Below are 13046 nucleotides of genomic sequence, written 5' to 3'. Positions count from 1 at the left end.
AGACTTGACAGATGAGCTGACAGGGATTCCTTATTTTGGCCATCTACCTGTAAAAACTGCACCAAATGGGCCCAAGCCAGTATTCCAGGCTAGACTGAAATACACACACACTGCAACTCAAAACAATCAAAGGAAGAGGGGGAAGAGACTCCTCCAGTTTTACTCCAGCGTTTGATGGGCTCTGGGAATTGCAGAGGGCTCAGAGATCATTTATTTAGATTTGCTTTCCATCACTTGGTAGCTGGCACAAGCTTCCTAGTGACATCATGGAACTCAGACCCAGATTATGGCTAGCACTGGTCACGCGGTGTCGCTGGCTCCCTCTCTCCCAGGCCCTCTTCCCTCCCCCTCCTCCCCAGGTCCTTCCCTCCACTCCCCACCCCCTCCCAAAGTCCAATCGTTTCCTCCTCCTCCCTCCCTCCCTTCACCACTTGCGCTTGGAGTCCCGCAGCGGCTGCAGCTTGCAACCTCTCTGGGTTTGTTAGAGCCCGGGAACCCGAGAGGAAGGCGGAAAGGAAGGAAGGGGCGGGGGAAAAGGTGCTCCCTGGAGACCTCCACAGCCGCAGCTGCTGGAGGTGGACTGGCAGGCAGGCTGAGGCCGGGTGTTAGCGCTCCAGCAAAGTTGGGCGCGCGTGTTCAGGAACTCTGAGCGGGAGGGGCGGAGGACCAGCGGCGGTTGCAGAGGCAGTGGCGACCCCAGAGCGGGTCCCACAGAGCAGGAGCAGGGGCCCTGCCATGAAGATGAGCGCGCCCTGGACCCGCTTCTATTCCAACAGCTGCTGTCTGTGTTGCCATGTCCGCACCGGCACCATCCTGCTGGGCATCTGGTACTTGGTAAGCAAGGAGAGGTGTCCCCTCGGGGTGATGGGCAGAAAAGTGGGGTATCTAGGCTTCCCTACCCCGGCCACTTTAGAGTTTGGGGCGAACTCTTCCCGCAGGGTTTTTTTCTGGGAGGGGCACAGGTGGAAGGGCCACCTTCCCTAGGACTCTTCGTGCCCTCGTCCGCGCCTCTCCTTCCCTTCTCAGACACGCAGATTGCTCACTTTTTCCAAGGGAGGAAAGGGCAAGCAGGTGTCCCAGGGATGGAATGGGAAGGTGTGCACCGGGCCGAGTAATTGGGAAAACTGAGGCCGTGGGAGGCAAGGTGGGGGGAGAAAGGAGGACATAGAGACGTGTCAACCAGAAGTCCCAGGGACAGAACGGGGGTTTTTAATCTGGGGTCTGTGAACTAGTTTTTCTTTTAATATTTTGGTAAATATAACTGGTTTATTTGAAATCTTACATATTTTATTTTATGTATTTAAAAATATTATTCTGAGAATGGGTCCACAGGCTTCACCAGGCTGCCAGAGAGGTGGGGGGTGGGGCATGGCACAATAAAGGATAAGAAATCCCGGGAAAAAATATAAGCCCTTTGGTGGTCTGACTTAAAGCCTAGCCCTACGTGTTTTTTCAGGTAGAGGGAAAAATAAAACAAACAAAACAAAAACCCTTTGCTTCCTGGTTCCTTGTCCCCCCAGAAATTACTCGACTGCTTTCCACTCCAGTGGCATAGCTTTTTATTATTATTTTTTTCTCTCTTCCTTGCTTCCCATGCTCATACGTCAGTGGCTGTGGATTTCAGCAGCTCGAGCCGGGTCTATCCTGTGGACTGGGTGTTTCTGGAGATAACCCTCCTAAATGGTGTTATTATTAGAAACCTAATTCTCCCTAAGAGTCAGTAATTCCCTCTGGCTGCGCTAACCTGTGGCAGGATCCTCTTTTCCCCTCTCTCTAAGTCATTCATCCCCGGGAAATCCTCTCCTACGAGGAGATTGGAGCATTTGGTCTGCTGGGAACTCAAGCTTCCCCCTGGAGAACCCGCATCCTGCTTTTGAGCATTCGGCTTCTGTTGCATCATCATTACAATTAGAGAGGGGCGAAAGCCAGACATTTCTAAGACAACCCCAAGCATGGTGCTTAGGGCTTTGTATCGCTAGGGCTGTGAAAGAATCCCACATTTTTCTATCAAAATGTACTGAGTTCCCCAAGTATTATTCACTACATTGTGAATTCCTTTTTCTTTTTCACAAAATCTTAAGGGCTTTATGTTGTAGAGGCGTTTAGAGAACTCGTTGAGGTAGCTGGACTTATTGCAGGGATATTTCATGCCTTAGGCAGGAGGATTTGGCATGCCTACCCTCATTGCCAGATTCCTATCTTATAATCTTATGAGTCACTGATTTGTAGATTCCTTTCTGCTGTTGGAATTTTTGAGGGTTCTTATAACAATCTCCTAAATAGTTTTTTTTTTAATTTGTGCTGATTTGTCATAGGTTTTAAGAAATACTTAAGGGGAAATTATCTGGATTTTATTTACTGACCTTTTATCTACTTATTTTGGGAAGCCATTTTACACCCACATTATCTGTCTTCTCTACAATCACTTCAGATCAATTTTCTTTTTTCTTCTTTTTTCTACTTAGCAGTGTAAACTAAGCTGGATTATTGTTTTCAACATTAGGCTATAAATTTCTTGTTTTTTCAGGAGAGTTGAAAATACTTATGTAATGTCTCTAAACTCTTTAGGCTTGCTGGCTTTCTTAGCCTGTACCCACCACACTTGTGCAAAAAGTTGAATCTGAATCCACTGCATCATTGTTAGGGTCTGAGGCTTTAAAACTGGAGGTGTACTCGGGGGCCCTATTTTTAAAAGCAAAGTTCATTAAAAAAAAAAAACTTCGGCAAAAAAGCATCTAAAAATTGTCTTGGTGAAATTGGATATAGAGCTTTTTACTCTAGATGAGTTGTAGGCATAATTATCATTTTAAAAATCTTTTTACACTAGTGATAATCTCCATGTCACATAATACAGGGCTTGGGCACTGATTTCGTGTCTTACTTATAATTAAATTTGAGATTTTAAAAAAGGAAACATGCTTGCAGGCAATTCTTTCTGCATTAACTCTAGCTCCAGCTTTCCTTTTGAGTGAGCAAATATTGTGGTCACACAATTTTAATTTCTTGTCTAAAATGCTTTCAAACATTCCTTCAGGACGAATTTAACAGTGCAGCATGAATGCAGATAAATCATCTATGTGTCGGCTCAACTCTGACTTGGTAAATGCCAGGAAATCCTTTAGATAATTAAAGGGAAAAGTGGAGATGCATTAAATACAGTTCATATGTTTATTTATATTCAAACCATACTACTTTGAACAAAAGACTTGGAGCCCTCTGGAAAATGAATAGATTTGTAGACTTGCAAGTACATGAATGAATAATCAGACAAACAAATGTACTACATAATAAACAGTTGTGATAAACCTACTTGAGCCTTATTATAGGTTATAATCCAACAAAATTAAAAGTATTTGTGTAATGAATAAGAGTGCAATGTTTTGTCTGCTAGTTGAACACTCTTCTCTGGAAATCTTCTGCTGTTGAGATTGGAAGTCCTCAAAAGTCTGATGAGTAAGAAAGCAGGACCACCACAAATTTATATCACAAAGTCCATTTACTAAAGCTCATATTCTTGATGCCTGGTAGAACCTACATGTCTTTACTCAGAGCCCATAGACCTTTATTTTATATTCAGTGCTGATGTGTTTGGTTTCAGACTCTCCAACCTTCCTTGCTGATCAGTCTCCAAATTAGAAAAAGAGGGAGGGAGTGTTGTTGATAGAGGTAGCCATACTGTAGGCAGAGATAAATGACAGCTGATGGCCTGACTGTAAGGGAGGAAACAAATCACAAAAAGCAAACAAAAACTCAAAGAAGAATAGCCCAGAGCAGGGGTGGGGAAACTGGCCCTGCAGGGTAGCCTTCTGGGTCCTCAAATTCGGCCCTTTAAATGCATCCAAACTTCACACAACAAATCCTCTTTTAAAAAAGGGTTTGTTCTATAAAACTTTGACTCAGTCAAAAGGCTGCACCCAAGAACCTAGAAGGTCACATGTGGCCTCCTGGGTGCAGGTTCCCCACCCCTGGTCTGGAACCATTTAGTATTGGAACAGGAAACTCTATATACTTCAATAAATCTTGAGGGCAGTACAGTAAAATAAATGGTGATAACAATAATGTCCCCTAGTCATTGCAAAAAAAAAATTATGCAGCAGCCTGTTTTTACAATGGTATAGAAGACATGATTGCCCTTTAAAATGCCCAAACTAAATAATCTGGTTGTTTAAAGTGGGATTAAACCCCTGGCTATCCAGAACAATCAGTTTTCAAAGAATGGCTCATTCCCTGATGGTTAGAATTCATTGGGGAAGTCATTCTGAAGATAAAGGCAGTTAAGTTCTAATGGGGAGGACTGGGCAGTCCAGAGACTTAAGTTTAACACAGCTATGTGACCTTGATCAAATCATTCTATATCTCTAGCTTCAGTTTCCTCATCTGTAAAAGGAAAGGGTTGAACAAAAAAAAAATGCCTGAAGTCCTTTCCAGTTCTAAAATCTTACAGTTCTAAGTAAATAAGTGAACAAAATACCAAATATTCATTTAACACCTATCTCCTTCAGTCTCCTCATCTGTAAAATGGGGATGATAATGATCTCTACCTGTCAGATTTGTTTGTTGCAAACTTAAACATGCTATATGAATGTTAATCATCCATTCATCCATTTATCCAGCTAGCTCATCTATTCATTGTTACATTGTTGGAGGGGGCATCCAGCTCTGATGAGGTCATAGATCCAGAGCTTAGCACTGGGACTGGCACATAGTAGGCACTTAATAAATATTTACTGAATTGAATTTAAGATCCTTTTTTGAACTTAACTAATATTTGTGCTTCCTTCCATATAGTATTGTTGTGAGGAAAGGGCTTTGTAAATTCTATGGTGCTATAGAAATGCAAGTTTGTCATTATTCATTCTACAAAACAATTATTTGGTGCCAATTATTACTTTAGTACCTTTGTTGTTATTGAATGAAGTGCCATTTTTAATGGATGGCAACACTGCATTAGATTCCTTGTCAGTTTGATCATCATTAACAAACCTTTTTTCGAGTAACTGTTCTACGGAAGGTGAAGAAACCTGCAAGGTAATAATAACAAGCGGTGGTCAGTGGTGGGATCTGAACCTAGACCTTTGCTGATGGATGACAAGTCCAGTCCTCTTTCCGCTACAGAGTGCTACTTCTAAGAATAAGATGTTGCCCTCAGGGAATTTACAGTATAGTAGGGAACATAAGGCAAGTGGAAAAAGCAAATGCCATACTGGGCACTATACAGAGTAAATGTCAAATGAGCGCTACTGCAGAGAATAAGTGCTATGAGTTCGTAAAGAGGATGAGCATGGCTGCCTGGGTTTGGTATATAGAGAAAAGGTAGGCTTTTGAAAAGGAGAGGGACTTTAGTACAGTAGAAACCGCATTGGTTCTATAGCAACCAGGTGGCACAGTGGATAGAGTGCCAGGCCTGGAGTTCTAATCTGGCCTCAGACACTTACTAGCTGTGACTATGTGACCCTGGACAAGTCACTTAGCTCTTTTTGCCTCAGTTTCCCCATCTGTCAAATGAAGGAAATGGCAAACTACTACAGTATCTTTGTCACGAAAACCTCAAATAGAGTCACTAAGAGTCAGACATGACCAAAACAACTGAACAAACAATGCCTGTAGTCAGAGGACCCGGATTTGAAATCTGCCTTGGATGTTTATTTACCTGTGTGACCTTAGGCAAATCACTTGATTTCTCTGGGTGTCAGTTTTCTCAAGTGTAAACTGAGGGAGCTGGTCTAGATGACCTCTGTGGTCCTTTCCAACTCTAGATATATGGTTTTATGATCCAGTTAATTAAACAATATTAACAGGGAGAGGTGGAAGAGTGGATGGCATGACATGCACAGAGATGGAGAAGCATATTCTGGGAATAGATCAGTTATGGGGTTGGAGTAAGGGAATAGTTTGAGGTCAGTCTGAAAAGATAAATTGAGAACACTATGAGGAAGGCCTTGAATGCCAGAGTAAGAAGCTGGAACTTTATCCTTTAGGCAGTGGGAGGGCCAATGAAGATTTTTGAGTTTGAAAGTGACAAGATCAAAATGATAGATGAGAAAGAGAGAATAATGGCTTGTAAATGAATTAGAATAAAGGAAGATGAGAAAAGTTAAGAAGATTATTACATTGGTTCAGAAGTAAAGTATCAAAGGCTTGAATTAAGGAGCATTGGGAATCAAAACCCCCCACAATTTCATGATGTTGATGAAGAATCTACAGGACCCGATGCTTGGCTAAATGTGGGAGAAGAGGGAGAAATCAGAAATAACTTGGATTTCAAGCCTGACAGACTGGGAGAATGATGAAATCTTCATGAAATAGAAATTTGGGGACCATGAGAAGAACAAAAAGGGATGAGTTTGGTTTTCGGCATGGTGAGTTTGAAGTGATTGCTGAGTGAGATGTTGGGGTGAAATATTCATCAGGTGTTTGTAAATGTGGGACTGAAGCCCAAGGGAAAGAGTCATATCTGACCCATCTCATTCTTTTAAAAAAATTCAGGGAAGATATTTTTACAGACTCACTCCTTGACCTGTTTCGGTGTGTCTAAACTTTGCTTCTCCAGGCCCAAATTTATTATTACATAATTTATGCCTCCTAGATAACTAGGTTGGATAATGTATGGAGTGCTGGGCCTGGAGTCAAGAAGACTCATCTTCCTGAGTTCAAATCTGGCCTAAGATATTTACTAGTTGTGTGGCCCTGGGCAAGTCACTTAACCCTGGTTGCCTCAGTTTCCTCATCTGTAAAATGAGCTGGAAAAGGAAATTTGAAACCACTCCATTATCTGCCAAGAAAACCCCAAATGGGGTTATGAAGAGTTGGACACAACTAAAACAACAATTTATGCCTCTTATTTTATGATGCTGTTTCTCCTTCACAGAATGACTTATTTCTACTTATTTAGAGGTTTCAAGAAAAATTTACTTTAAAAATCTGGGTATTTTGATAGATCTATCTCTGTGTTTCTGCCATAGTCCTATTCTGATGCCTTACTGTAACATGGAGATGACCCTGGATCTTTGCTGGTTATGTTGGTGAATTGTATACTCTAGTAGGTCCTATAAAGCTAGAAAGGTTTGGGGAATGGTCCTGCTGATCACCTCCAAGGACCAGGCTAGCAGAGTTGGAGGGGGTGGGGTTTCACCAACAGATTATCTTCAAGGTAATGAATATTTGGACAACAGTAATTCTACCAGATGATAAAAGAATTTGGATCTTTGTCCATGGAAGGAGTGTCTACTTTTTTTTTTTCAAATGCTTTATTAACTTCTGATTTACATCGTTCATTTCCTCCAGATTTTGAGTTACAAATTTTTTCCCCATTTTTCCCATACCTACCACCCCAAAATAGCAGTCCCACAGGATATTCCCTCCTCCAATCTGCTCTCTCTCATATTTTCTCCCATACCCCTTTCAACTTTTCCAGTGGATTTCTATGCCCCAGTGCCTGTATATCTTATTTCCTAATTACATGTAAAATAGTATTAATAATAGTATATATATATATATATATATATATATATATATGGATATTTGATTTTAAAACTTTGAATTCCAGATTCATTCCCTTCCTCCCTTGTCACCCACCCCCACTGGGAAGAAAAGCAGTTCAGTATGGGTTGTACATGTGTGGCTAATGCAAAACAATAACATAGTAGATATATTGTAGAAGACTGACTATTTCCCTCCCTCCTATCCCACCTCCCACTTGTTCTATTCTCTACTTTGATCCCATCCCTTTTCAAAAGTGAGTGCTCCCAACTTCCCTCCCCCTCAGCCTGCCCTCCCTTCCATCATCCCCCCTCTCATTCCCTTCCCCCCCTACTTACCTGGAGGGTGAGATACCCTATTTAGTGTGAATTTCATTCCCTTCTCAAGCCAAATTCAATGGGAATAAGGTTGACCCATTCCCTTTTGCCTTCCTGTTCTTCCCCTCCATTGTAACCATTTTCCCTTGCCTCTTCTATATGAGATAGTTTACCCATTCTGTCTCTCCCCATCTCCTCCCATTATATTCCTCTCTTACCTCTTAATTTCACCTTTTAAGTATCATCCCTTCCTGTTAAATTGGTCCTGTGCCCTCTATCTATGTATACCTGTAAACATATACATACATTCACAAATGTATTCATATGCTCATATATAGACATATATATTTCTATTCCCTTCAACTACTGAGAAAAGTTTCATAAGTTACAATTATTGTTTTTCCATGTAGGAATGTAAATAGTTCAACTTTGATAAGTTCCTTATAATTTCTTTTCCCTGTTTACCTTCTCATGCTTCTCTTGCTTCTTGTATCTGATTGGCAAATTTTCTGTTCAACTCTGGTTTTTTCATCAAGAATGCTTGAAAGTCCTCTATTCCACTGAATGACCATATTTTCCCCTGAAACATGATACTCAGTTTTGCTGGGTAGGTGACTTTTGGTTTTAATCCCAGCTCCTTTGACCTCTGGAATATCATATTCCAAGCCCTTCGATCCCTCAGTGTAGAAGCTGCCAGGTCCTGGGTTATCCTGATTGTGTTTCCACAATATTCAAATTGTTTCTTCCTGGCTGCTTGTAATATTCTCTCCTTAATCTGGGAATTCTGGAACCTGGCTATAATATTTCTAGGAGTTTTCTTTTTGGGATCTTTTTCAGGAGGTGATCAGTGGGTTCTTTCAACCTCTATTTTTCCCCTGGTTCTAAAACATCAGGGCAGTTTTCTTTGAGAACTTCCTGGAGGATGATTTCTAGGTTCTTACTTTGATCATGGCTTTCAGATAATCCAATAAAAGTGTCTACTTTTTATCGAATTATAGTGGGTTTTTGAGCACTGAATTCTCTTTGCTTAAATTAATCAACTAATAATTATTAAGCAACTACTAGATGGTAGCTAGTTCAGTTGTTTTCATTCAGATCCAACTCTTTGTGACCCCATTGGGAGTTTTCTTGTCAAAGATACTGGAGTGCTTTATCACTTCCTTCTCCACCTCATTTTACAGATGAGGAAACTGAGGCAAGCAGGGTTAAGTGCCTCACAGTCACACAGCTAGTAAGTTAGCTAGGCAAAATAGAATATACTTTTGACTTCTACAAAGACAAAAATAAAGCCATCCCTTTCCCCCTGGAGCTTACATTCAGTGGGCACATATATAAATATATATGCAATACATATCAAAATGAATACATGGTAATTTGGGGAGTGGGCACTAATAATTGGGTACATCAGGAAAGGCCTTAGGAGATATAGAGATTTTTAAAAAGTGGAGGTAAGTAGGGGGTTAGAAGGTTATGTTAAAGAAGGAAGCCTCTTTTTGCACAGATATGACAAAGAGAAGTTGGTCCATCTGCGATTGGTTATTTCCTTGCTCCAATTCATCCTACACTCTGCCACCAGATGATTTTCCTATAACCATTTTTTAAAAAACCGTATCAATCTCCTGTTCATAACCTTTAATGGCTTGCCTTTGGTATAAAGCCAAAACAATTTGGCCTAATATTCAAAGCCCTCTACAATGCTGGTCCTAAGTTGTCTTGGGGTTCCCAAGATCTTCTCTAGCAAAATTTATCTTACTGTTCCCTATTGTGTCATGAAGTTTCTTACTTCTGCATTTTTTGCATATGTTATGCCTCACAACTGGGATGCTCTGGCTTCCACCAATCACACACAAACACTCACACTCCAACCATCTAAATGAAATAGGAAGGGTCAGACATGACTCTCCTTTGTGCATCGGTTCCCCCCATACACTGCAATCATCTAAATCAAACTTACCATCCAAGACCCAGGTGATTTCCCTCTATGTGAGGTCTCACCTGACAATTTCTAGCTCAGACAAATGCTCTATGAGAGCATATTGTATATATCACTTATTTGACACTTTTAGTATTTACTAACTTTGACATCTCTTTTGTCATTGTTTTATATTGTTATTGAAATATTTGTTATGGGGAAATAGATAAATAAGAGCATGAATACAAATAAATATGGTACATTAGAGAATAGGGTAAGAAAACTTAACAAATCTGGGCAAGGTGCTATGAAAAATTCGAAGAAAGAGAATTTAATTTGTCTTTTTTCTGCAGTAATATTTTAAGCTCTTTGAGGGCTCGGACAGATGTAATTCTATGTATCCCTCACATTACTTGGTGCAGTAGAATATTTTTGAATGGATTAATGAAGCATATTTGTGAGATTATAGACCTAAAGCTGGAAAGGGCCAGTCCACTCCCTTAATTTTACAGATGAGGAAACCGAGGATTAGATGGGTGAAATAAGTTGTCGAAGATCACACATTTTTAAGCATCAAAGTCAAGATCTGAACCTAAGTCCTCTGACTCTAATTTACTCCATTGTATTTAATGTAAGATATAGAGTTCCATACCCTCATAACTCATATAAATATAAGCTAATCCGTGTACAGGCATAATGAAGTTTTAAATAAATTAATGCATATAATCAATATAAGGTTATAATGAAGTTTCAGGTGTATGAATGTAATAATCTATTAGCTTTTTACTTTTTCCTCTGACTTCTTCACAAAACCTTTACCTTGACCCCTCAGTTCTCTCCCAGGCTATCTCCCCTGCACTGGCCATTTCCTATCTCCACATCTTGACTCGTTGGTAAACCAGTTCGACGCTGCACTGTCCTCCTCTCTTGAATCCCCTTATCATATTGATGATTATGCCCAGCCAAGCCTCAGGAATAGATCACATTCAACATTTATTGCCTTCGCTTCTCTACACACGTGCTTACTGAATGAAGGTGGGAAAACTCATGCAATTCTTCTGACTGGGTCCACTACAAATTTATGTTACATTACCTCATATAAGCTCTCACTGCTGCTAGGCAATCCTATTCTACCTCCATGATCAATATACTATCCCACTCTCCTCAACGGCTCTTCCAAATTTTTTTATCCTTCCTCAAACTTCCCCTGGCTCCCTATTGCCACACTCTTTCAGTGGAGAACCTTGCCCCATATTTTTTTTTTAAATGTATTTATTTATTTTTTAGCATCAAATTTTTTTTTGGTCTTTTGGAGGGCAATTGGGATTAAGTAACTTGCCCAAGGTTACTCGGCTAGTATTTTTGTGTGGGTGTTAAGTGTCTGAGGCCAGAACCAAACTCAGGTCCTCCTGACCCTGGGGCCTTTGCTTTACTCACTGTGCCACCTAGCCGCCCCTTAGCATTAATTTTTTTTTAAAAGCAATCAGGGTTAAGTAACTTGTTCAAGGTTACACGCCAGTTATTTCTGGGTGTGGTGCTAAGTATCAGAGCCCAGATTCGATCCCAGGTCATCCCAACTCTGGGGCCGGTGCTCTTACTTACTGAGCCACCTGGCTGCCCCTCTTAGCATTAGTTTTTAAAAATTTTGAGTTCCAAATTCTCTCTCTCCCTCCAGCCCCTCCTTCACATATTGAGAAGGCAAGCAATGTAATACCCATTATACATGTGAAGACATACAAAATGTTTCCATATTAGTCATGATGCAAACAAAAAAACCAAGAAAAATATAGAAATTGGTTTCAGTTTGCACTTAGAGCTCATAGTCTCTCCCTCTGGAAGTAGATAGCATTATTCATCATGAGGTCTTTAGAATTGTCTCAGATCATTGCACTGATCAGAGTAGACAAGACTTTCAAAGTTGATTAGCATTCCAATATTGCTGTTACTGCATACAATGTTCACCCATTCACTTCTAGTGATTCACTATGAATCAGTTCATTGGAGTCTTCTTGGTTTTTTTCTGAAACCATCTCCTTTATTATTTTTTTAAAATTTAAATTTATTTACTTTTAGTTTATGATATTCAATTCCACAATTCCTTGAGTTTCTAATTACTCCACCTCCCTCTTCTCCCCTCTTCCCCCTATGGTGTCATGCAATCAAATATAGGATATCCAAATATCTTCACATTAAACATTATTCAAGTTGTAAAGAAGGATTATAACCAATGGAGTGAACAATGGGAAAGAAGAAACAAAACAAACAAACAAAAAAGAGAGCAAGTTGTTTGCTTCAATTTACATTCAGACTGTAGTTCTTTCTCTGGATGTGGATATCTCTTTTCCATCATGAGTCTTTTGGAGTTGTCTTATAAACTTACATTGCTGACAGGAGCCCAGTCTATCAAAGTTAGTTGTCACACATATGATATGTCTGTAATTGTGTACAAATTTCTCCTGGTTCTGCTCTTCTCACTCAACATCAGTTTATATAAGTCTCTCCAAGTTACTATGAAGTCCATCTGCTCCTCATTTCTTACAGCACAATAGTATTCCATTACATTCATATATCACAACTTGTTTAGCCATTCCCCAATTGATGGGCATCCGTTGATTTCTAATTCTTTGACACCACAAAGAGCTACTACAAATATTTTCGTACATATGGATCCTTTTCCCTCTTCTATGATCTCTTTGGGATAAAGCCCTAGAAGTGGTATTGCTGGCTCAAAGGGTGTGCACTTATTTATAACATCCCTTTGGGCATAGTTCCAGATTGCTCTCCAGAATGGTTTAATCAGTTCACAACTCCAACAACAATGCTTTAATGTTCAAATTTTTCCACATCCTCTCCAGCATTTATCATTTTCCTGTTTTTCCTCTTAGCCAATCTGACAGGTGAGATGTGTTACCTCAGAATTGTTTTGATTTGCATTTCTCTAATCAGTAGTGATTTAGAGCATTTTTTCATATGCTTATAGACCTTTTCTCAATCCTCATTCTCCTTGACCTCTCTGTATCTCTTAACGGTATTGATCACTCTGTCCTTCATTCTCTTCTATCTAGGTTTTCATGACACCACTCCTCCTGGTTCTTCTCATTTGATCAATAATCATTCATTAAGAGCCTACTATGTGCCAGGAACTGTGTTAGATGCTGAAGACACAGAAAGAGGCAAAAGACAATCCCTGCCCCCAAGGAGCTTATAATCTAAAGGGGGATACAACATGCAAACAAATGTGTGTGGGTCAAGCTCTGTACAAGATAAATAGGAAATAATTAACAGGAACTAGGGGAAGGCACTGGAATGAACAGGGATTGGGGAAGGTGGGATTTTAG

At 40.2% G+C, this 13046-nt stretch overlaps 1 protein-coding gene across 1 annotated transcript in view; it reads left to right on the top strand.

Moving 5' to 3' along the window:
* The first annotated feature begins 426 nt into the window (after positions 1 to 426).
* LAPTM4B (lysosomal protein transmembrane 4 beta) overlaps positions 427 to 13046 on the top strand; it is a 117454-nt gene continuing 104834 nt past the window's right edge. The window contains exon 1 of the mRNA XM_069086582.1: positions 427 to 834. Within this exon, the coding sequence (XP_068942683.1) occupies positions 736 to 834 (99 nt within the window). The 5' untranslated portion in view covers positions 427 to 735. The remainder of the gene's footprint in view (positions 835 to 13046) is intronic.

This window comes from Petaurus breviceps, unplaced genomic scaffold (assembly GCF_028583685.1).
Source record: "Petaurus breviceps papuanus isolate PSGF00001 unplaced genomic scaffold, PetGlider_PUasm1.0 179, whole genome shotgun sequence".
NCBI lineage: Eukaryota > Metazoa > Chordata > Mammalia > Diprotodontia > Petauridae > Petaurus > Petaurus breviceps.
This window is presented reverse-complemented; position numbering and strand designations above follow the sequence as displayed.